The 26,397-nt window shown below is 31.9% G+C and overlaps 1 protein-coding gene across 1 annotated transcript in view; it reads right to left on the reverse strand.

Moving 5' to 3' along the window:
• Positions 1-2,152: 2,152 nt before the first annotated feature.
• Positions 2,153-26,397, reverse strand: part of LOC144965354 (sperm-associated antigen 1-like) — a 35,602-nt gene continuing 11,357 nt past the window's right edge. The window contains exons 4-25 of the mRNA XM_078900604.1: positions 25,631-25,715; positions 23,625-23,762; positions 23,357-23,424; positions 22,343-22,452; positions 21,145-21,203; positions 20,521-20,620; positions 20,148-20,225; positions 18,362-18,468; positions 17,379-17,580; positions 16,483-17,157; positions 15,990-16,161; positions 15,178-15,258; positions 13,865-13,998; positions 13,198-13,382; positions 11,986-12,093; positions 11,581-11,670; positions 10,630-10,743; positions 9,122-9,242; positions 7,607-7,921; positions 6,502-6,576; positions 5,433-5,528; positions 2,153-4,779 (exon numbers count right to left, since the gene is read on the reverse strand). Coding sequence (XP_078756730.1) covers positions 4,682-4,779; positions 5,433-5,528; positions 6,502-6,576; positions 7,607-7,921; positions 9,122-9,242; positions 10,630-10,743; positions 11,581-11,670; positions 11,986-12,093; positions 13,198-13,382; positions 13,865-13,998; positions 15,178-15,258; positions 15,990-16,161; positions 16,483-17,157; positions 17,379-17,580; positions 18,362-18,468; positions 20,148-20,225; positions 20,521-20,620; positions 21,145-21,203; positions 22,343-22,452; positions 23,357-23,424; positions 23,625-23,762; positions 25,631-25,715 — 3,211 coding nt within the window. The 3' untranslated portion in view covers positions 2,153-4,681. The remainder of the gene's footprint in view (positions 4,780-5,432; positions 5,529-6,501; positions 6,577-7,606; positions 7,922-9,121; positions 9,243-10,629; positions 10,744-11,580; positions 11,671-11,985; positions 12,094-13,197; positions 13,383-13,864; positions 13,999-15,177; positions 15,259-15,989; positions 16,162-16,482; positions 17,158-17,378; positions 17,581-18,361; positions 18,469-20,147; positions 20,226-20,520; positions 20,621-21,144; positions 21,204-22,342; positions 22,453-23,356; positions 23,425-23,624; positions 23,763-25,630; positions 25,716-26,397) is intronic.

A 26,397-nucleotide genomic window follows, 5' to 3' on the forward strand; every position in this document is an offset into this window, starting at 1 on the left:
GCCTGATAAATATTACTAACTTGAAACATTAAAAAATAGTGTAAAAATTGACACTGTTCTTGATGGATTAAAAAATAATAAGACTTAAATAACTCGATCAGAATTGTGAAGGACGATAATACTATAAGGTAAGCTTTTTGAAAATAGATTTTACCAACAAAATCAATCTTTAATCTATGATTCACTGTACAGTTTTCAACTTTACAACAACAACAAAATGGCTTAAAATGGCTTCCCTTCAATCTTTCCCTTGTGTAAAATAGTCATCATTAAATATTAAAGAAAGAGACAATGCCACATAGATATAAGTAGAGACGTGGGCCAAAAAATTGCAGACCAGATTATGATCCATAACGGCAACAAAAGATGAGGGAAGGTAAAATTATTAAAAACAATATATCAAGAGTAATGCAAAGACAAAAGGAAAAAAAAACATCTTTAAGAGTATCCAAAAAGTAGGAAGAGAGCAAAACTCAAAAATTTTTGGCACATAATATATCCCAGTAACAAAATATGTCATTTTCTAATTCAAATGTCAAAAAGGTGGCATTATACAAACACTGAGGAAAAGATAACAGAAATATAAATCCTCCAGTTCATCATGAATAGAAATTAGACAAATTTTTTATTCATGAGAACACGAGAGTGAAGAAAACGGTGGCAAAAGAAAAGCCCAAATATCACACTTAACATCACTTTCTTTCATTTTCGCCATTTCAAGTTTCATGGTATCTTAATCTAACTTTTTTTAAAAATTGAAATATGAAGAGTTTTATGGCAAAATTGAGAAAAACTTGGGAGATTGTTTTGTTTTATTTATTTATTTATTTTTTTTGGTTAATATATATGTCATAATTCCCAACAAGTTGGTCTTGTAAATCTTTTTTTTTTTAATTTAAAACTGCTTCCGCTTGAAGGAGTGGTGTGTCATGTTTTATCAAAAATCTTCATGCACAGGTTTTCAAAGTTTAACTTGAGTTGAGGAAAAGGGTAAAACAAGGCATGAAAAATTCATGCACAGGTTTTCAAAGTTTAACTTGAGTTGAGGAAAAGGGTAAAACAAGGCATGAAAAATTCAAAACTTGTGCTTACATGACTTCTTTGCTTCAATGTTATCTAAGAGATATGATAGTAAATTAAAGGCTCCCAATCAATGTCTGTAACAATTTTAGATAAACAGATATTGAGATAAATGGACTTAATTATGAATTACTTTTATTGCATCATGTAAGCGATGTCATTCTTTGCCTTCTGATCAACTGAAAGATGCCCATGGTGAGCAAATATTTTAATGCCCACCCAATATTTCATACTTTCTCTTTTTTTTAATTTTATCCTCGTGATGTTTTTGTACGTTCTTAATAGCTCTGCATTTTTCTGGAATAAATAAATCATATCAGAAGAACACGAGACAAATTGCAAAGAATGCACTTAATAATTTTCTTCCATTCTCTTTTATCAAAAAAAAAAAAAAAAATTATTATTAATAATTTGTAAAAATTACTCCACTAGGTACATCATTTCAAAAATGCAGTGTTAAAACAAGAAAATATTACTAAAACATTTGTTTAAATCAGACAGCGAACAAAATAAAATGATTTAAATACAAATATTCAACAAGTAATTGTCAATTGAAATTCATACACGCATATACAGTTGTTGATATTAAGTCAGATCTCTAGGCATGTCAACAGGAAATAAAAGGAAAGGGGGGGGGGGGGGGGGGGGGGGGGAATATGGCCATCATCACTAAACAGTAGGGTAAACATTCATATATAAATAACAGAATATAAATTATCACGGGAAGGGGGCTTGAAGAAGAAAAAAAATTAAGATTCAAAAAATAATCTTTAAACAATTTTTTTTTAAACCCAAAAAACAACAATGATGATGATAATAATAATAATAATAATAATAATAATAATAATAATAATAATAATAATAATAATAATAATAATAATAATAATAATGTGTCAACAACAACAGCAAAGAATAAATCAGAACATAGAACCACACTGCTACATAACTGAAAGGTGAAACCAATCAAATCAGGAGCTCTAACACGACCAATGAATTATTAACTTTAGTGACCAAACTCAAATTTTATATGATGATAAAAGACTGCTTTCTTTCTGCTGTATGATGTTAATTGTTTTGTTTTGTTTTTTTGTTGTTTTTTTTTTTGGTGGGGGGGGGGGGGGGGGGGGTTCTTACATGGTATGTGTGTTTGTTTTTGATACTGAACAGTGGGAGACTAATTTTTAACAGGTAACAGAAAATCGAACCCAATTTTGATTTTTCTGCATTATTGAGAACCGGGTGCAAGGGTTTTATTCAATTTTAAACAATAAATTAAATTTACTTAAATTAAAAATTAAACCTTTGCAATTTCATTAGGGTAGGTCACCCCAAACCCATACGCTTCAGATTGTGTTACATAAAACCTTTTCATGTGTTTACATAGCGCTCTTTTTCACTACAAATTGATTTGTTTATAATCAGAAGATCTTGAACTTCACATAAAAACCGACATTCATACCAGTCATTATGAACTATAATTTGAAATATCGCCATAAAAGAAGTTGACCGATCCTGTCGGAATTTGGTTCCTTTTCCAAGTTGTAATGAAGTTATCTACCACGATTTATCACACAATCTTCTTTGCACCACTATAATAAGTTGATTCTGTAAAAATAATTTCCTCTATCACTCATGTACAATTTTGATTTTAAGATAAGTAGAGATGTTAAATTTGTTATTTATGTAAGTGTTTTTGTCAGTAAAATAAATATAAAAAGCTTTTTAAGCGCATTTTTCTCACTCGTCCAGATTTTGGGCATGCCTCACCCCAAATCCGTACTGTTAATCCAATTATTCAAAAGATCACATTAATAATTCAAAATGTCAACATTTATACAGCGCATATCCGCTAAATGCAATTCTAAAAATAACAAGGGGTTCAAAACCAAAAGTAACACCATCTCAATATGTGTCAATTACCATGACTATTATGCCTTTTGTGTTATACCCGAAACGTCCTCACCATTCATCTTGTTACATAAACTGAAGCTGAAATTCTGCCACATCATGGTCACTTTATTTTTGAAAATATATTAGGCTGTATGGCTATAAATTTAATGCTGTACAGGTTTGGAGCAAGCCGTGTACGGGTTTGGGGCATAAGCATACGTATTTGGGGTGAGGGGGTTTGGTAATCTAATTTCTTTTTTTTAGCTAGGTTAACTGATAATAACTCGCGTGTATTTACATCAAACCAATCAAATAACACCTAATAATTGAGTTTCTCATTCAGTGGAGAGTTCAGTTGAACCAATCTTCAGTTAAATCTGTTAGAAATTGAGCTATAGAAAAAGCGTTTGGATTTGGGGTGATCTGCCCTTATCCCATGAAAAGACTGAAACTTACAGGAACAAAAGAATATTGGTAAAGATGTATCTACATACTACTACTACTACTACTTCTACTACTAGAGCGGTTAAAAACTCAAAACCTAACTGTCAATATTTTTTTCTCTGTGTTAAGAATAGATGATGAAGCAAGATACAGTAATTTCGGTATTAATTAATGCCAAATAAGTTTTGACAAAACTGCAGAATTGCGAGAATTGGTTTAGTATCAGAGAGACAGGGGGAATTGGTTTTTATTATTCATATCAGCCACGTTGAGTGTATTGAAAGATGAAAGAGAAATATATTCATAAAGATGTGATCAAAAAATGAAAAGGCTCAAACCCTTTTACCGCGAAAAGACTAGTCACTAATATATTCATCTACAAAAACAAAATATAAGTGAGTAGGCACTTGGAAGTAAACAACAGTGGGCTCATAAACAAGTCATGTGGTTTGACTAGCCCTTAATATAAGTGAAATTCATTGTATATATATTTTTTTTAAATCAGAGAATTTCTTCAGGAAGGACGAATCAGTGCTTTGCACTTCTCTAAATAAAGACCTAAGGCCAATGAGGACAAAACATAAATCCTCAACGGTACTTTCAATTTTTAAAAATCCCAACAAGTAAGCAATGATTGAGACCAGATAAAAACTTTGATAAAATACTTAAGTTATATTTGTAAAAAAATATACATATCACCAAATGACATTATTTACAATCATCAAAGAAAAAAAAAAAAAAAAAAAAAAGAAGAAAGAAAGAAAGAAAGAAAGAAAGAAAGAAAGAGAGAAAGAGAGAGAGAGAGAGAGAGAGAGAGAGAGAGAGAGAGAGAGAGAGAGAGAGAAGCACACAAAACTACCCCTTGTGATATGCACAATATACCTAGATAGAAAACAAGCTGATATCTTAAACCACTTACAGACATTCATGCAATAATTTTTAATGACTTAATAATAAACAGATTTTTTAATGAATAACCTTTTTTAAAAAAGCCTTTGTGTATAGCATGGCTTCTGCTCTTCTAAACCCAAAATAAAACATTTTATGAATATTTTCGTTTAAAAAACCCAGATATGATTCATTTCAGACAGTTCTTAGAATCCATGAGACATTCGGAATTATCTTTTAAAGTGATTATATCTAAACAATTTGTAAAATTCTCCCATAATATATTTTTAACTTTCAAACACATTTTAAAATAACCTTGAAGACCAAAAAAATGAGCTCAAAGGTTGATAGATAAGTCAGTTGGTTGGATATGAGTTGTCTATCTGACAGAGTATTCCTTCTTGAGACGTGAGACATCCGTCTTTGAGTAAGCACTTGAGGAGGTCTTGCCCAGGATGTCCAGAACACTTGACACTTCTGGTGTCACAGAGAAATGAAACATTGCTAAATTTTAGTCCGATTTTTAAAAGATCTTGAGAAATACCAATGACATTTTGTTCATTTCTATACATTTGTTTTTGTTTTAACTTTTTTTTATAGGGACAATATCTTGCTTGTGGCAATTTGAGGTCATTTTAAATCCAATTTAAAAAGAAGATGATAGGGTAGTCAAAAGATAAAGTTTAGAGATTAAATATATAGTAGTCCTTCAGAGCCATTAGCCCCAAAGAGCCAGTGTTCATCCCGTTTTCTTTAGTGCGAAACAGACAATAGCAATTACTTGCTACCCTTTGACTAGAACAGTAATCTATCACAAAGTGCTTTCTGCCAGATCTAACAGTCTGCTGTTGGACAGAGGGGGTCAAAAGAAGGCTTTACTTCACCCTGATTATCTATCTTGGGCCCTTTGTGTGTAAACTGAGCTATCGGGAACCCCCTTTAAAATAAAGCACATAAAAAATTAAGAAGAGAGGACTAGTTCAAATAACACCACTACATTCGACCATGACGACGACCATAATAATAATAATAATAATAATAATAATAATAATAATAATAATAATAATAATAATAATAATAATAATAATAATAATAATAATAATAATAATAAAAGCATGATTCATACTAACCTCTCTTTTCTTTGCTAGACAAAAACATGGAGACTGTGGAGAATCTTGGCACTTTACATAAGTTGTCTAAAATTTGGTAACCCTTGTCCACTTCACCTGATTTTTTGATTTTTTTTTTCAATAAAGAAACACAGACATGAATTGACAATTAACAATCATAGTTTTAAATGGAAATCAGGAAAAAAATTTCCTTTCTCGAAAACTCAAAAAAAAAAAGTGAGAATTTATTGCATTTTGGGTTGTATTTCAATTTTCAATGCAAATAAAAGCTCATATCCTCTTATTTTATCAATTAGCAGAATAAAACATTAAATTACTATTTTTATCACTATTATAGAAAGATTCAAGAATAGAGAGGAAATGAAGTAAAAAATCATACAATAATTTCATTAATATAATTAATTCCAGGCTTATATCTTAGTAGTAAACCTGCTCTCTTAATAGTAAGAAACAGAGACAAGAATTGGCAATAACCATTCAAGGTATTAGAGAGAAATCAGGATAAGAATTGCCTTTTTCAAAAACTTGAAAAACAAAAAATGTAGAAATTTATTGCATTATGGGTTGTATTGCAATATTCGATGTAAATAAGAGCTAACATCCTCTTATTTAATCAAATGGCAGAATAAAACATTAAATTACTATTTCTATCGCTATTAAAGAAAGACACAAGAACAGAGAGGAAATAAAGTAAAAATCATACTATAATTTCAATCATATCATTCCAGGCTTATCTCTTAATAGTAAATCTGCTCTCTAAATAGTAAACCTCCTATAATGTCGATGTAAAACTAATCACTGACACCACCACTCTTTCTCATTCCTCACTCTACCGTAATATTCATATAAACATATTAGCGTATATCCAAAAAATAAATCTCTAACTAAGAAGAAAAATGTTGGTTCAGTATTTTAGTAGGTCATAACATCACCTCTCCCACTTCCCCCTTCCTATAATATTTTGTCTAATTGCATTGGCAATCATATAAAAAAATTAAAAAAAAAAAAAAAAAAGAACATTGCAAACTAAGTATTAGTCTAGTTTAAGATATGAGAAATGATTTCTTACCTTTGAGCACCATCTCTTCGTGGACACATCGAACAATGATCTGTAGCATCTGGCCATCCAATTTGTTGCTGATCACTGATAGGAAATAAGAAATAATATTGAGACTGACAGCTAAAATAATTATAAGAGGCTGTAATTAATATTAAATATTTTGGTACATTGCTAATAAGGTAAATACCATTTACAGAATGTCCAATTAATGTCTTTGAGAGGCGTTAACTCAGAGACATAACCAGAATTTTTTCCAAAAAAACTTTGGAGCAATTAAATATCACTTAGAAAATGAATTATCCAACCCATATAAATATAGTATTTTCTATGTAAATTTATGTATAAATGAACTTTTGAAAGAAAATTTAAAATCACAATTTGAATATAAATCAACTCCTTGGTTCTTACTTACATTGGTTTGGTCAGTCATTAAAGCAATTGCTCTGTGGTTCTTCTCTTATAAACTGTCTAGAGATGGTTATGTCTCTTTGAACCTATGTCTAACTTTTCAACCATTCATTCTTTTATAACTACTTTGTCATTTATTTTGACAGAAGGTACACAAATTTATGGACAATTATCTGCAAATCTATTCCTGTGGCATGTAATCACAGCAACAAAATGAATCATTGACGGCAAATTGTTATGCACTTATTAATCAGCAATTTGACACGTTAAGATTAAATTAAATTGACCAAATAGCACAAAGGGAAGGTGTTTTATTTACCAACCAAACAATCCCTTTTTGGAACAACACATAAAGCAAAATTATATTGAAATGGGAGTGAAAACACAGCTTGACTTCTTCACTTAAAATAAACATCAAACTTAACACGAGGTAAAAACATATCTGCCAGTTTTTCAAAATGTCAAATATGGAATTTTAGATTAGTCAGGAGCTTGTCACACATTGACAAATTAGAATAACTCACTAAGAACAAATTCAATGGGCAAATATAGGAAAAAGCGTGTAAGACATTTGCACTGACTTCAGGGATTAAAAATATTTTCACCATGAGGTTTGTTTTGTAAGGCTATCACACGTATTCATAAAATGATAATTATACACTCAGAACATCGATAAATGCTTTAAGAACCAAAAGGAAAGTCTAACCTGAAGGCAAGTCAGGGGGTGAGATCTGGCGAAGAATTTCAGCATATGGCTGTATTCCCTGAGTAGGTTTCAAGGAATTCCAAGCTTGGCAAAACTCATAGGGAGTTGTCTTCAACATACGGGGAGTGCTGGGTGGTGCCACTGGTATATTTTGACTGGAAGAGGAGAATGATGACGATGACGATGAAAACGATGCGGATGTGTCTTTGCCTATTGACAGCTTCTTCTCTGTGGCTGTCTGACTGCTGCCTTTAGATTTGACTGTGGATGGGGGTTGATTGGACTTGGCTCCTCTTGATTTGGACTGAGATTTGCCTGTGGTGTTAATGACAATTCCTATTACATATATCTAGAATATTTCTCATGAATAAGATCAAAAATAGGAATTAATTGCTGGTACATAAGAGTGCGTAAAGAAAAGAAATGGTAATGGAGGATTTACCTAAAACTGGAAAATTGGATAGAGAGGCAATACTCATAGGACAGGGGAAGAAGACCAAAAAGACATGTTTCTGAATCAATTGGATACCTGATTGCTTTTTTCTTTTCAACAATTCTCGAATATCATATAAGTCAAGGAAGTCAAAAATTAAAAACTTGTTTCTTTCGACTATATTTAAATGATATGTAGAGGGAGTTAATTGGACATTTTAAAATCTTTTTTTTTTAAACTGAGAAAGAGTGGATGGGCGATCATCATGTGTCTACCATGGTTTTAATCACAAACCGTATTTTGGTGTCACCTCATAAGTTTTCTTTAACATCATTTACATTTTAATAATAACTCTGTATCCTTATCTTTTAAATGCTTTTGATATGTAAGAGTAAATTTTATGATGTATATTGTATACCATCTCTATTGTGCGCTGAGAGTCATATTGTATGGGACAGGCACTATATAAATAAATTGCATTATTATAATAACGGTGTGTCCGAGCAAAAGAAAGTAGATGATAGAATAGACAATATAACGTAGATCTAAAATTTATCAGTGCTTATAATGGTACATGACAATGGGAACAGATTCAAAGATGGAATAAAGACTGATCCACAAAGCAGTGTGTCTGTGAGTCTAGTCTGAGACTACATCATCCAAAAGTTTATCAAAACTTTTTTGACACTCTAAAAGGTCACTACCGCTATTTCTTTGGTGCCAATTTCTCAGTTTTTGCATTATTTGACAATTTTAAATACTTAAGACTAATGAAAACTATATTATTTCCATACTTCTTCAAAATATCTTTAAACGTGCCTTTGTCACCAACTAACATTGCCCAAACATTCAAGCATCACTTCATAATGGTGACAATTATGTCTTAATTTACTATTCAAAGATTTGATACTCAATGCCCCTAACTATTATTGTCTTTTTTTAAATCAATGCATTTTTTCTTAATTTTCTTTACTGAATTACCATAAAATGTACAGTTAACATTATTTAGCAGTTCATTACATCAATTCTCAAAAGACAACAACAAGCCTACATAAGCTTTAAATTTCATGTGCAAAACTTACTCAGGTTCTTACTCCTCCCAATTTTTTCGTCCTCATCATCTTCATCAACCTCTTCAATCTTCATCCTCTTTCTAACTTTCTTGTCTGCTTCCTGTTTTTTAAGTTTCAACTGCTCTAATTCCTGTCAAAGAATTGAACAATAATGAATCCCAGTTAGAAAAATGAACACGATGGCAAAGTATAGGCTATGGGGTCTGTCCAACTGTCCAATAAATAACTTACTTTTTACTATAAAATCTACAAATCTAAACCTGTTTGCCTAAAATTGTGCACATGTAAAGAACAATAGTTGTTTATTTACACACTACAACTAGAATAGAATCCATTTATTTTAAAATATTTTACATAGTTATATTCTTTGTATATTAATGAAAGAACAACTAACATTGACCTTCAGTCTTGTCGACTTAATTGTAACTGAGGTGTACTTTATTAGGAAAAATCATCCTAAAGTCATACCTGCCTACTTGAAAATTTCAAATTCAGTAAGAAATACAAAATTCATCAGTAATTAATGGTCAGATTTCAGTAATACTAAAGCAAACAAAAATACTGATAGATACACCGTTTTATATATGTATGCCAATGGCTCCGTGATAATAATATGCTTATTGATGACCTACTTTCGACACTGCACTGTGTCTACCGATGAGGGCAATGTTTCCGTGTTGAGTCGATGATGTCACTCGTCGCCAGCCAACGAGGCATTGAGATTTTTTTATTGTAGCATGTGTTAAATAATGAAAAAAAATTATTATTTTTTAATTTAACGTTGCGACCATCTGTATCAGTAATATTTCTTCTATTTCCGTAAGTCCGTAATTGTCCTTACACTTCCGTAACAATTACGGACCGTCCGGTCCGTAATAATAGGCAGGTATGTAAAGTCCTTGACAGAGGTGTAATTTTTCATCACCACAGCATCCCTTTGCACACAGCCAGAGTTGTGATGTAACTTTTTCACTCACACGTTTGGGAATTATTAGATCTCGATATCCTCCACATCTGGCACCAGCTGACTTTTTCCTTTTTCCCTAATACTAATATGAAGGAACATCTTTTGAGACATTGAGATTATTTCAGCAACAATGGTTGCTTTAAGAGCTAGAAAAGGCCTCATTTTATAGCTGACTGTGTTGGTGGAAGAAATACTTGTAATACAGTGGTAACTATGTTCAGTATCTAACACAATAAAGGTACTTTGGTCACATTTGACAGTCACAAGAAAGTTATTTATGGAACAGACCACTAATGTTGATGAACACAAAAATATGTATATAAAAGAAAATGAAATTCGAACATTTATATAAACGAGTTGAAAACATATGGCATTTTTCCTGCCTTATAAGAAAGTACAGTTATTTAGAAATTAAAAATATTAAACTTGTGATATGCTCAAATATTTATTCAAATTATCAAAGAAAAGAAAAAAATATCTGATGGATATCATTACAAAAGATTTCAGTTTTTCATTTGAATCTCATTCCTTAACTTCCTTTCTAATTTACCTCTTTATAAAACTTTTTAACAATCTCCATCTCTGAGCTGGCTGCCTTGTTCTTTGGTTCCAGTTTCAACAACTCAATGAGATCTTGCATGCTCAATTTGTATCTCTGCAGAGTCTGAAACAAGAATTTGTTCATTTCTATTCTATTTCATTCAAGGCAGAGGTGATGGCATATTAATACCATTCAATTTTACTTTTCGCAATGTTTGGAGATTTCATCACAGGGTCGCTCACTCAGGACCATCAGATATTCACTCACTGATGGCAGTCCACATCAGTTGTCCAAATGGCATAGCTGCCAACTTTTCAAGGAGCAAATACAGATCATCCCATCGCTTCCGACTCAGCACAATATCATAATCATAATGGTATTTAATTCATCTTCTATGCGCCTATATAATTATTACATATACCGCAGATTACCATTTCAACTGTACATCACAGCTTAATGCCTGCCAATAAATATAGTCCAGGAGTTTGCTGGGGTTTAACTGCTACCTTGGTAGTAGCATTTCCCCTCTTCAGGAAATCTGACGTAAATTCAGGTTTGAAGCAAGGGTTGGAGTCTGATTTTATGATTAGAAGGCTTGCCAACATATCTGTACTGAGGGATCCTCTGAAATTGATTTTGTTCTTCCTCACGTTCACATTCACAAGTTGGCAATTATATAGTCATAATATGCTTTCACATAATAGTCCCAGACACACTTATAAAATAGCAGTAAGTAATTTCCATCAATTAAAAAAATTTAATGAGCAGGTCAAATCGTAACAGTTACGATTTTACCGTGGCAGTTGGCCACTATGAAATGCGGTATCCAAATTTTGGGAACACCATCATTTCCGAATAGTCCTTAAGTTTATCCGTTTTCATAGCGTTAAATGGACAATATCTATTACTTATTGCCCTTTGCGGTGGCAATTTTTTAAGAAAATTGTTAACCAACCATACCTTTCTTGCAAGAGCACGTCTGTACAATGCTTTTGGGTTATCAGGCTGGAGGATTAGTGCTTTGTCACAATCTGCCTCAGCTTCAGTGGCCTGAAAGAAAGGAAGTGAGGCAAGTCAACATGGGACCAAAATAAAAAAAACCCTATATGTAATACAGCTACAAATGGGATGGGAGTGATGAAAATGATATAAGATAATTATAAGATCTACTTTTGTTGTTAGTCTATATTTATAATAAATAATATTTTTAATTACCTTTAATATCGATGCATATTACTAACACAGAGGGGATATATCCATGAATCTATACCCAGAATAGGTTCTATGCATATTACTTTTAATTTTCTTACCCTTCTTTTCATTTAGTCTAATTTAATTCATAAAATCAACCAAAATCTTTCTTACCTTATTCAACTTTATGTAACAAAGAGCTCTGTTTGTGTAGCAAGCCACTTGTTCTGGACATAAATTAATGCATGAGGTGTAACACTTCTCGGCTTCCAAATATTGACCCTGGAAGGATGTTAATATAATCATGACAAATTCAGTGTTTAAAAATTGAAGCAGTATTACTCCAGGCTAGAATTTTCCAAAGTCCAAAGCAGTAACATAACAATTTCTTAATAATATAGAGAAGTAAACACTAGACTGCATGAAGTTGAAACTCATAATAATTCTTTTTTTTTTTTTTTCAAAATGAATATGATATCTACTATACTATCAAGATTAAAATATACAGTAAAATACCTTTTGGGTCATCAGCGCTGACTAATTAACAGACCTGTCTACTTGAAAATTCATAAATTCATATTTAGGAGGTGAAAATCTTAGCCCCTATAGCTAACTTTAAAAATCAATAATTTACTCGTAAAAAGATTAAATAACACTTCAAAATTATTAAAGTTCTGTAGTCAGGCATCAACATTAATTTTCAATAAGTTTCAATGACTCAGAAATGCTTGAGAAGTCAAAATTTCATAATTCTACGATTTTTTTTGTAACGAAAGCAGGTCTGAATTATCCTCATCAAATGTCACCACTTCTTGTAAAAAAATAAAAATAAAAAAAAAAAAAAAGCTTTAAAATTGCCATTGTTGATTGACAAGGGATTGAACCTCAAATTTCTTCTTCGTTTTGTCTTTTATTGAAGCAGTTCAGTCGTTCACAGCCATAAAGAACAAGAATTCATTCCCATTTCTATAGCATTAAATGAACAGTTGCAATGTTTGGATAGGAAAAAAGTACTTTCTTCCTTATTTAACAGACCCTTCAACCTAACCACAGAGGAATCAGAAAAAGAAACAAAAACCTACCCAATTCATAGGCCTGTGTGTTGAGTAGTCTGCTGATAAAGCCTCTCGGACCGCCTTCTAATGAAGCCCTAATTTTAAATTTTAATTTGTGTCAAAAATCTTTTTTGTTGAAAGTTCAATCAAATTTATAGCCGTTTCTTGTTCCCTATTACACTGGTATCTTATTCAATCTCGTATCCTTCAATATTTAGATGATTTTATGAGAGAAAAGAGAAAATAATCAATATATAATAAAAAAAAGTTCTTTATAAAAATGGGGAAAAGAATAAATTCTTGTTCATCATAAAAAAAAAAATCGCCTTACTTTCTGAACATGTGAATTTCCTGATGCTTTTAGTCTTTCAAACCGTTCTTGTTTGCTTGGCTGAGGTGGTGTTTCTTTTTTCTCAGGAGCATGAGTCACTTCCTTTGGTACACTGGTCACCGGGGTTGAAGGCTGTTTTGCAACAGGTTTAACATTTTCAATCTTTGTTGTCTGAGTTGCGGGGACTGATTTCAAACAAATAAATTGATTTATCATTATATTTCATTTTTAAAAAAAACTAAATAACTAAAATATCCAAGGGGAAAAAATTGAGATTTTGACAAAAACTGAGCCATAAGTTCAATAAAAATATTTTAAAAAGTGTTCAAGTTTTATATCAAATAGATAATTTCTAGAATACATGGATAGAGCCATGTTTAAACATGTGGCTTTTGCTATGCAACTAATATATCACACAGATGATTACTGTTCATAACAAATTGAAGAAAGATTTATGATAAACACTCTCTCAAAATCAAACATATGAACATAAGAGAATTAAGAATTAAATTTCCAAACTTAGAAAATAAAATTTTTAAAAATAATGTTTTTATTTATTTTTTTTAAAGCACAACACAGCACAATAAGAAGACATGAGAATCAAATGTACAAACTTGTGAAAGAAAGGAAAGAAAAAAACATGATAGGAAGATAGAATCAGCCTTACCTGTGGATGACATCTGGCTGCTTGATGCCTCATCCAATATTATAGGGATTTCCCATGGTTGGACAAGAGTCAAAGCTGGAATTTTCTCACGCCACACACGTGGCCCATGTATATCGTGTAACATTTTCTGACAACTGAAGTAAAGGGGAAAGAAGTAAAGAAGCAAAATAAATAAAATGCAGATATAGAAATAAATTCAATCCAGCCACCTACAATGAAGAGCATGGTCATCTGTGAACAGTGACAAGAAAAGTGTGTTCTTAGCAGCTGGATCGTGTGCTTTTAGGCAGCTTCCAGTTTATGACTTAATATGAATTTCAAGCCTTTACATTGGTGGCACTACTGAAACGGCCATGGAGATTATATATATATTTATGGCCGAAACACGTGTTTCTGTGGTCTCCATCGACGTCGTCAGTCGGCATATTATGTCTGTAGAATGATATTATTCCATTCGGGGATTCAATGTTAATGTTCTTACGTCCTTACTTCTGTTTTGTTGTTGATTTAGCGGTGATTAGTGTTGATGTGTAGTGACATGTTGTAGTGTGCTCTCATTGCGTGCACGTGTATGTATGTATGATAATAATAATGATAATAATAATATTAATAATAGTAAACTAATTTGGGCGGGAATTCATTAGGCTACTTACCATTGTTTTTTTTATAATTAGGTACCCAATCAGTGAAGGAACTAGAAACGGTCAACCAGTTTGTTTACAATGTGAGGTAATCGAGATGTGCTTGTAGCAATCATAGAACTTTAGATTTGAAGGTGTCTACATAACGCACTTCCCGCTTTCGCACTTTACTTTTTCATACTTTTACGTTCCATCAGGTAAATGTGGTCAATTTTGGCTTAGACGAAACAGTGAAATTTATCGCTCAGCAGCTCAGTTAAAACTGGCTACCATTGGGACCACGATAGGCTTGGAAAGTGAAAAAATAATTTCACGAAGGCTGTGTGAAAATACACTGGGATGTGTTCAGACACGGCAATTCTAAAAAGCATCGCTTAGCCTTGGCAATATATCGATAGTTAATATAAATGGCCCACGAACTATGCGTAGCGATGTGGAACATTCCTAATTACTTTACGGTCATTCAACTATGTTTCATGAATTCTTTATTTCTTTCTTCATTTCTTTCCTTTTTTAACATAATATTTTAATTTGACAAATTGACTGAGAATTTACAGGTCTAAAAGGAAAGCTCAAAATGTATCCTGAAAGCTGTTTTGACAGTTTTAAAATGCCATCAGTCAAAGGAAAATTGATAGATTTTTCAATCTTTTCTTGAAATTTATGTCTTACCGGGAGGCACCTTGAGATGCTTGGTCTACAGATGTGTCAATACTTAGGGCATGTTTGTAGTCCACATAGGCTTTTCCATAGCTATAAAGGGGGGGGGGGGGATGCATCAAATATTATTATTATCATTTCAAGAATATTACCATTCTCCATGGCATTAACATGTAAAATGAATACTAAATATTATAATAATTATATGGAGAGATTTTAAGATAAAAAGTTACTTCTATAACTTATATGAGCAAACCAAAATTTTAAAATGAAAATGATAAAACTGCCTAAGATTTCTTTCTATTGTGATTGTATTCCTTCAGAGCCATTAGGCCCATGGAGTCGAGTTTATCCCAGTTTCTATATTGTGAAATTGACAATAGCATTTGCTTGCTAACTTTGGATATGAGGCTATTCAATCACAAATTACTTCCAACAATTAATGCTGGGTGGATAAAGGGGTCCGAAAAAAATCTTGACTTCATCCGGGATCCATCTCTTTGCATGTAAAGTGAGGTCTCTGCCAACTGAGTTATTTGAGACCTCCACTTAACATTTCATTAAAGAAAAATTTGAAGAGTATTTTCCTTTCCAGAACCATAATTTAAAGATAATATTAGTTTATTGTTCAGTAAAATACAGAAAAGAAAAGACATTTAAATTGACATGCAATTCTAAGTAAACTAATGCCCAATGAGAGATAAATAATTTTTTTTTCCCCCAAGGGATGCTATTCCCAATTTTCCAAATCGAGGAAAATTTTGGGGTTTTGAGAAAATTTGTCACAATTTCCCTAATAAAGACCATAACTGAGAAAACCTTACATTTCTAATGATTCATAGGCAGCAGCCCTCCGCAAAAGCGACTTTAATGAATGTGGTACCAACTCCAGACTCCTTGTGCAGTCTTTGACAGCACTACTACAGTTGCCTGTCTTCAACTGACATGCAGCTCGATTACTCAATATCAAGGAAATGTTGACAACTTGGTCTTTTTCTTCAAAAATGAAAGAGATTAAAATGATATCTTTTATAAGAGAAGAGCCAAACACTCTGAGCTTATGATGTAATCAATATTATATGCCAATTTGAATCCAAATTGAAAACAATTAAAAGCAAATAACAGCTAAAATAAACTGGGCTGCTTCACAAGTAAAACACATTATTCATGAACCCTACAAAGAGATATATAAATATCTGGATATTTAGTTGAAATGTTTAAAATATATTTATAAAGAATAATCTTTCAGAAAAAAATAAAGACTACAAAATATAACATTTAACAATGATAAAAAACATGTGGATAATAGAAACTTACCTTTTTCCAGCAGTGTAATAGCTTGAGAGTAGAACTCTATAGCGGAGCCATACTGACCACTACGGAACAAATTGTTACCCTCACCCTTCAACTTTGACACTTGGGTTGGTAGAGGTAACTGTATGAAAACTGGACGGTTAAAACTGGGAGAGGATGCTTCACCTGGCACTGCAGCATCAGATGATAATGATGTTGAAGGTGATGATGATGATGATGATGATGGTTTTTCAACTGCCTCTGTTGAAGATGCTGACAATGATGATGACAATGACAGAGATGATGTGTTTGTCTGAGTTCCTAAAGTTTGTTCAGCAGTAACAGTAGTTTCTGATGGCGTTGAGGATGATGATGAATTTGACAAAGATGAAGACAATGGTGACTGTGATAAAATGTTGTTAGTTGCTGAGTCAGGTGTGATAGCTTCCTCAGTTGACTGCCTTTTGACAGCTGTTGCCTTGTTAACATCTTTATTACCCAAGGCACTAATGGAATTATTTTCTTTATTATTAGGCAAGTCTGGAGTGTTTGATGGCATTGTTTTTGTTTCAGAGACATTTTTCTGTTGTTGTGAACACATTTCTTCTTTGGTATCTTTGTTTGAATTTGACATTTGAGACTGTTGTGACTGGGACTTGAAAGTCTCTGATGAATTTTTGCCACTCTTTTTCTCCAAATCTGTAATAAAATGTAATGGAAAGATATTTTTAAAATAATTAAATACTGCCATAATAAAGCTGGAGACAATGGTTTAAAAACTGATAAATTTAGCATAGATAATAAGTAGGCATTGAACTTTAATCCAAGTACTGCTTAAATATTGCCCACGTTTGTTATTCTAAAAAAGAAACCAAAAAATAATTATCATAATTCATGTACAACTATAAAAATATTCATACCTTCTTCATCATCTGCAGACTCGTGAATACCATTTTCCTTCACACCACCATGACTCCCAAAACCGTTGACCATCGGTTTCTCTACTTCTATCTCCTCTTCATCCTCACTCTCTTCTACTTCCTCTATGACCATTCTCCTGCCTTTCTCTTTACGGCTTTTAGCTTCTTCCCCTAGTAGCTTGTCCACATCTGTCAACAAACTCTGGAACATCATAAACAAATATGTATGATTTTGAAATCTCTCATGACAAAACCAAAATCACATCATTAAAGCTTTGTAAAAATATGAATTTTGGTTCACAGAAACATTGCTTACAAAATCACATACACAAATTGTGAAAATAAATTAATTTTGTGTGAAAAAAAGGAACATTTCAGGGAAATTACTTCATGATGAAGAATTCCCTAATTTGACACGAATATATGAATATGAAAATAGGTTTGTTTATTGAATATGCTTTTAAAATGTAAAAGTAAGAAATCTTTATGTTCGTATATTGCCAAGTTGGTTGATTAAAATATTTCAAGAAATGGAATGAAGACATGGCAAATTCAGTTCCTATTAAAAGACTGACGATGAATGTATAATTCTTATAGGAAATAATATTACAAAAATTGATTAACAGACGCTTACTTATCTATGACAGCATCATAAGTGGCAATCAAAAAATTAATGAACATTGACTCCGTGCTACCTTCTTCAATATGGAACTGACAACTGATGGCTACTTAGCAAAAGAGACAATGATAAGTAAAGAAAATAAGCAAAGAAAATTTCATTTCTTGCCATCCTGTCTCTGATGATGCCAATACAATATGACTTCAATGAGCCAAGTTGTGCTTTTAGACTTTGTCATCAATAACTTTCTTTGAAATGAAAAACAAAATATGTATAATAAATGCTAAAAATAAAAAAAAAAGCATTCTTTAATTGTTCTTGCCTTTTCCTACATTTACAATCTAATTTGAAGATCTGGTCTCACCTCAGCTTTCTTGTTATTCGATTCAAGCTCCAACACTTTCTCAAAGTCTGTTTTTGCCTTCAAAAGTTGGTTTTTACTTTTGTATGCTGTGCCTCTTCGCAAAAGAGCTGCCGAATAATAAAATTAGCTTCAGAGGTTTTGGCTGTGTTGTGAGTCATATTAAGCTATGAAAATATGAGGGATAAAACACAAAATATATACAGATAAATGTATGGTTCATTAATTCCTACAATTCTCAGGCAAGACCCTGTAAAAAGACAGTAGGGTTCTTCTTTTACATTAAATTTTTTTTTAATGGATGGATAGAACCGGTAGGATGTCTCAATGTCTAAAACAGACATCCATTCGATACCAATATTATACACCTGGATGGTTTCAAAACACGCATTCATTAAAAAATTACCCAGAGAAATTATTTTAAAGTAGAAATTAATTCCCAAACTTTAAAAAAATGTAGAAAAGAATAAAACAGCTTCAAAAAGAGCAAAATACTACTAATAATAAATAGCACTTATAATAGTTCTATACCCTGTCTTAACAGGCACTAAGTGATTTCCAGTGACATGCAGATATTATTGAAATAATCAATACATAAACAAACAAATCATCCATAGATAATATTGGAAGCAAGGTTTTTGTTTGTTTTTTAAAGGGTTTTACGACTCTTGCAACACATCTAGGTTATATCAGTGCCAGTAAAGAGGAAGAAAATGGGATAGTAAAAAGTTCTAGAATTACAATTAAAGCACCCAAGAAAAGATAAGACAAAGAAGAATTGGTTCAAATAGGAAACAGATGTAGATTCCAAGAGCACACTATCAAAGTAGCTACTTAGTTTGAGATCACCTAAAAGTTTCATCCAGACACAAGCCCAGGTCCCCACTAAGAAGAATACACCAAAATGTTTACAAATCATATATAATCTGTAAACATAACACATTGCATAACAGATATACATGATACATGATATACATGACCAAAAAAAAATATCATCTCCCAAAAGTCTATACATTTGACTATTTCCCTCCCAGCCAGGATATCTGGCCACGGCCAGGACAAAACCAAGTAATCTCATTCTAAATCAAAGACAGAAAGCATGTTGGAAAACAGATATAGAGGGATAGAAGACAACAGTTAGTGCCTCCCTGCCTACAATGGGAGAAACAAGGTTTTTAGTTGTGTGTTAAAAATTTGTTAAGAGATGAAGATGAGCTAAAAAACTGGTAGGGAATTCCAACAGGGAGGACTGGCAAATTGGGATGCTTTAGTGACAACCTGATAAAGTTTTGATTTACGAATTTGAACTTATCATTTAATCTCAAAGTCTTAGTTGGAGTATGTATATATATATATATATATATATATATATATATATATATATATATATATATATATATATATATATATATATATATATATATATATATATATATATATATATATATATATATCTTTTTAAAATGGTCAAAATGCAGCGGGGACACAGTGATCAAAGATTTACAAAAACAATTAAAACACTAATAATTCATGTACAAATCAATAAGACAAGAGAAAAGGTTTTTACAAATTCAGTTATGACAATGAAAATGATGAGAAACAGTCCAGTGTTAAGTATTTAGTTGTTTTTTAATTTTTAAAGCTATAACATCAATATTTTTTTCAATTGCTTCTCAATTTAGTACAATGAAAGAAAGCCACATTGAAAGGAACACTAGATATGGGGATTGAGAAAAGAATATGAAACCATGTTTGAATCCTGAGGTAAGCTTCTTTTTCGATGAATTACCTTTAACATTCTCTTTCTCCAGATTCAAGACAATATTACAGTCTTTGATTGCCTTGTCCCATTTTTCCATTTTCAAATCTGAAAAAAAGAAAATGTCATATTAAGATATCAATATTTTTACTGGGTGGAACATAACAATGCATTCTGTGTAAAGTCACTATTTCTCAATAACAAAACAAGAGCAACAAGTCAAAAATTATTAGCCAAACCAGTATCAGTATGCCTCTTTTTTCATACATATATCAAAAATAGGTGAAAGACAACGTAATGGCGCCATGTCAATACCAAGGGGGGGGGGGGGGGGGGGGGGGGGGGTCTATTTGTAAAATCAATCAAGACAACTATTTGACATTTAATTTATTTTTTAACTTACGTGCAAGAGCTCTATTATTGTAGGAAGCAGCTGTAGGTAATAGAGAAATACTTCTTGAGTAGTAAGTCACAGATTCCTCATAGTCACCAGAGCGATAGGCCTTTGTTAAAACATAAATAAAACATAATCATGTAGGTGCTACTGCAGATTAAACAAATACGACTTGTTTTATAGAAAACAGTGTAGAATTATCAACAAGTAAAACATTCCAGTATGTCAACCAAATGTCAAGAAGACCAACATTCAAATCTGTATAAAATCAAAAAAACAGTCTTAGCCCTTCTGTCCACACGGCAGTGATTGGATAGATGAATTAAAATTGAATTTGAAGAAGAGAACTTAACAAAAATAATTACTTATTTAAAAAAACAGAACTGCTGGGTTTACTTGTGCATAAGTGTCACTTCAAATTTTTGAATGGTCAAATCATTTAATTTTTTCTCCTAATTTGTAACTTGATAATAGCTAAATCATCAATAACTACATTGGACTAAAGGTGAACATCTTTTATCAGTTTCATCACAAGAAGTTTGTAGTTTTTTTACATCGTCTCTTTTTTATCTTTTATTTTTTAAAAATATATTTGAATTTTATCATTGGAGCTTCAAATCATTTTATCCATACCTCATTTCCTTTGTCTTTCTCTCGATTGGCCTTTCTTTCTTTATCTTCCTCTGACAATCCTGTGAGAATTGTGTCCCAAAAAAAAAAATTATTCAATTTGATCAAGCATTTCACAGTATAAAGACTGACTGTCTTCAAACATAAACCAGGAATTTAACTAAAAAGAAACACTAGGCCTCAAAAGATTTTTTTCTAAAATTGCGATATGTTAACTGCAATTCTCCCAAGTATCTTTCATGTAATAATGTTGGAATAGAGAAACAGTCACACTTATTATCTGGGCATAAAACATTGATTTAAAAAATCGGCTAAGATGATAAAATAAGTCGGTTACAGCGTGGCTCAGCGATATAGTCCTTGCTTTGTACCCGAAAGGTACAGAGTTTGACAACCAGCCTTAGCTCACTTTGCAGCACATGACTGGGATATTCCAGTCTTCCCTTAGAATAATCCCTAAAGACAAATTTCCCCTTGAGGATGAATAAAGGGAATTTTATTTCTTGACTGGAGATTACTGGACAGCATTATAATGAAACGAAACTTCTTTGTTGGTCTCATTATATCATAAAATCCTCAAGAAATCATTTTTCCATTGATGGCGAAAACCTTTAAACTTTTATGCAAAAATTTTTCAAATTAAAATGTTGGTTTCACGGACTTCCTTGATAGCTTTTCTTCCTTTTTAGTCAATTGCTGTCAGACAACGAATGTTCACAATAAGAGTTTATTTTAATTAATTATATTTTATTTCACTTTTATGGAGATACATTTCTAAGTCACCAAACATAATATATGCATATTCAGCAGACATGATTTGTGCCCCAAGTTTGTTTTTGAAAATCATGACCTGTTCTAATTCTTTATTAATCGGTTTCTCCTTTCACAGTGTAATTCAATTTCATGGCCATTACCATAGCTTTTTTTTTCACTCATTCATTCTAAAAATAAAATAATAATTAATTATAAATGACAAAAGCATTCGATAAAATGAATGACTTTGAATAAATCTAACTGATTCAAAGTTAAGCAACACAAAACATCTACTTAGAAGAAATCAAACAAATTAAATTCCACAGTGTACTTACTGTCACATCAAGCCAATACTAGACGTTAAGCAAATAAATGGTGCTAAGATTTAAATGAAAAATACATTCAGTAATGAATTTCAACACCTTAATTGGATATTAAAAACACTCACCTGTAGCCTCTATTTTATCTTTGATTCCTTTCACAGATGACCGGTGTGAAGTAGTCTTCTTCTTCTCCTCTGTTTCATCCATTTTCTGTAGCTCTGCATCAACATCGACCCTAAAATAGTTCAAAACCATGTAATTATGATTGAATATTATTCAAAAAAGAGAAAATGAATGTCCTATCAACTAGAAATATTTGAAATTTGTCTACCATTATTGCTCTATACCCTGCATGATTAACTTCTGGATATTTAAAAAAGATCAATAAGAAGTAGGCAGTAAAAATAATAACAGGAAAATAAAAATCACCTTTTAAGGAAAAGATTAAAGTAAGAGCAACAAAATCGATGAAATGACTTGTATATCGAAATCTTAAAATGTAACATTAAATTACAAATCTTACAATAAGAAATTTTCAAAGCATCTGTACATCAGATTTGTGTAAATTTAAAAAGACAATCTTTATCAAAATCACTCATTCGCTTTGTTACCAGAATATACAATCACACTATTGGTTATCAACTCTGGTGCAATGACTGACAAGTTTAAAATATAGAGGACTCTTTTTTTTAAAATAGATATTCTCACTTCTTTTTATTTTTAAATAAAGCAATTGCAATTTTTTAGTTTAACAAGAGTACATTTGATTTTACTCTTTAATAAAAAAATCTTTCTACATCAAAGTAAAATGATTTTGGACTGACCATTCAAATGATCAAACAAAATGAACCAGTACAGTACCATCATCTAGCTTTAAAACTGCCACTTGTGGAAGACAAATAAATTGATGATGTGATTCCATCAAAAAATTAAAATTAGAAAAAATGTATCAAGGTAATGTATAAAGTCAGGCTGTACGTCAAGGGATGGAATTCTTTTATTATATAATTGCACAAAGGTATTTTGACTTCAAACAATATAATTACTGTTAATATCAATATATGTCTGAAAAGCAGATAGAAAAATAATTTGAGATAAGGATTGATTTTCATTCGAAAAGATATAGCTTTTTTATTTACTTGTCCCATTCTTTGTAATCTCTTGGTGTAACTCTCTTGTTGCTCTTGTTAGGGTTGACTTCCTTTCGCTGAAATTAAAATATTCTACAGTTAACAAATGCAATAGCAATCAAACAATGAGAAATTTAAATCACGCTTTCAAACAAAATCAAGTAGTAGCAAATTTTTGCTTATGAAATAATTTACCAGAGGCCAAACAATTAGAAAGACTGTGAAATAACTTTAGTGAAAAGATTAAACTTTTTAAAATTTTGGTGATTAAACTTACTTTCTTTCCTTCGAGTACAACATTTGAAGACCTCACAGGTGGCAAATTCTCATCTCCTTCATATAAATCTTCTTGTGTTGCCTTAACAACCTTACTAGACCTGGTAGTGTCTTTGTTATGCATATCATTTGACCATTCCTGCTGGGACAGAAAATTAAAAGAAAAAAATTAATTAAGTTAAATCAGATTTCAACTCGACCTTAAATTCTAATACTTTCTCCTTCACGTAAACTAAAAATAAATACTTTTCTAGTTTTTAGTTAACGGTTAAAACATTATAGAGGAAACAATAAATAAGATTTTCCATTTCAAAACCTGAAGTTTAAATAAAAGTTGTGATATTCTTGGGTCATATCAGCTCCAAGTATAAAAAGTTTGAAAAATGTTTTGAAGGGTTTTACAGTGCTTGCAACACATTTAGGTCATTTCAGCGCCAATAAAAAGGAAGAAAATAAAACAGTTTAAAAAATTCCAGAGTTACAACTAAAAGCACACAAGAAAAAGAAAGACAAAGTGGACTGATTCAAATAAGGAACAGAAGTTGTTTCAAAGAGCACACTATCAGCGTACTTAGTTTCAGATTACCTAAAATTCTGTTAGTAATTAAGGGTTTTACTGTGCTTGCAACACATTTAGGTTATATCAGCGCCAGTAAAAAGGAAGAAAATGGGATGGTAAAAAGTTTTTTAAATATCACTAAAGCACCTCAGAATAAGAAAGACAAAGGGGAATTCGTTCAAATACAGAAAAGATGTAGATTCCAAGAGCACACTATCAAAGTACTTAGTTTGAGACCACCTAAATGTCTCTACAGACACAAGGACAGTTTTGTTTGTTTGTTTTTAAGGGTTTTACGCGCTTGCAACACATTAAGGTCATATCAACGCCAGTAAAAAGGAAGAAAATGGGATAGTAAAAAGTTCTAGAATTACAATTACAGCACAAAAGAAAAGGTAAAACAAAGGGGAATTGGTTCAAATAGGGAACAGATGTAGATTCCAAGAGCACACCGTCAAAGTACTTAGTTTGAGATCACATAAAAGTCTCATCCAGACACAAGCACAGGTCCCAACTAAGAGGAATACACTCAAATGTTTACTAATCATATAATATGTAAACTAAACATAATACAATGCATAACAGAGAGATGATTTACAAGGAAGATAATATCATTTCCCAAAACTATAACTATACATTCGACTGTTTCCCTCTCAGTCAAGGACTCCGGCCAGGGGCAGGACAAAACTAAGTAATCTCATTCCAAGACAAAGACAGAAAGCAATTGGAAAAGATAAGAGGGGATAGACACAGCAAGTACCTCCCTGCCCACTATGGGATGTAGGAACCCCACCCAGTCACACAAGGACAGGTCCCCTACAAGAGGAAAACACTCAAATGTTTAAAAATCATACATATGTAAAACAAATAATAATGCAGTGCATAACAGAGAGAGATGATTTACAAGACCCTAACTATACATTTGACTGTCTCCCTCACAGCCAGGAATCCGGCCATGATGTACAGGGATAGAAGACACAGTAAGGTAAGTGCCTCCCCGCCCACTATAGGAGGTCAGGAACCCCATCCAGATCTAAAAGTCTCATCCAGAACCAAATTCAGAGGAATATACTCAAATGCTTACAAATCATGGAATAATCAAAACAGAGAATACAACATATATTGATGATTTAAACAAAATTGGCATACTATAGGATTTGCAAGAAGAAAAAAATTCTTTGTCAGAAAAAATCCACATCTGACATTTAACATTCAGGTTAAGGATTTCATAGCTAGAATCTAGGAGAACAAAAACTCTCAATCTAGAACAAATAAAGAAGTTGTCCATGAGGAACAAGAAAAACATAGGATGACAAAAAAGGCAGCAAGAGTGGATCAATTCATTTCAAATCGTAGGTTAAGGGGAATGAAGTATTAGCATAAGAAGAAATAATTAAGAAAATTCCCCAGTCCACATAAATAAATAATTTATGTCATCGACAACAAACCTTAAGATCCTGTTGTAAAGCTTGCCAATCTCCACTGCCAAGTTCACCCAGTTTAGTGATGGGGTTGTCTTTTCGTAGCACACGACTGTTAGACAAAATATAATGATTTATGCACATTCCATTTTCAAATGAATTCATTATTGAAAATACTTACACCCAAAAAAAAAACCAAAAAAAAAAAGGGGGGGGGGGGGGGGGGGGGGGGGGGGAAATCAGTTTTACTGTACACATGCTAGATTGAGCAAAAGAAAATTCCTGAACATTATTGTTTTAAAATGACTTCAATTTTTTTTACATTGTCTTTAATGTATTCATGGAACATAATTTAAATTAATCTGATAAAAACCCCATTTAAAAAGTAATACTACAAGGAATAAAAACATGTCAAGCAATATGATTGCTGTAGGTTGTGATTTAATCAACTGATCCAGCTTATTAGTTACATGATTACATGCTGCTTTTATTTAAAGATTTAGTGACTTTCTGATTGCCTAGAGGAATTTTATTCCCATGCATGATTGTCATCACTGAGTTCCATATACAAGTAGCAGTTAATTGTGAAGTAATCATTAAACCCTTAAACCTCCAGGAACTTTTTTGTGCTTAAACCAATATATGGATCGTATGATAATCACATTAAGTTCTATGTGACAGTTTACATCAATCATAAATTTATTGATAACTGTTAAGTCGCAAACTTAAAAAGGAAAAAAAAAAAAGTTGAAAATTTAAGGCTTGACTCAACCATTAAAATATCAAATCCAAAA

This window comes from Berghia stephanieae, chromosome 2, assembly GCF_034508935.2.
Source record: "Berghia stephanieae isolate SIO BIC M18660-M18661 chromosome 2, UCSD_Bste_1.3, whole genome shotgun sequence".
NCBI lineage: Eukaryota > Metazoa > Mollusca > Gastropoda > Nudibranchia > Aeolidiidae > Berghia > Berghia stephanieae.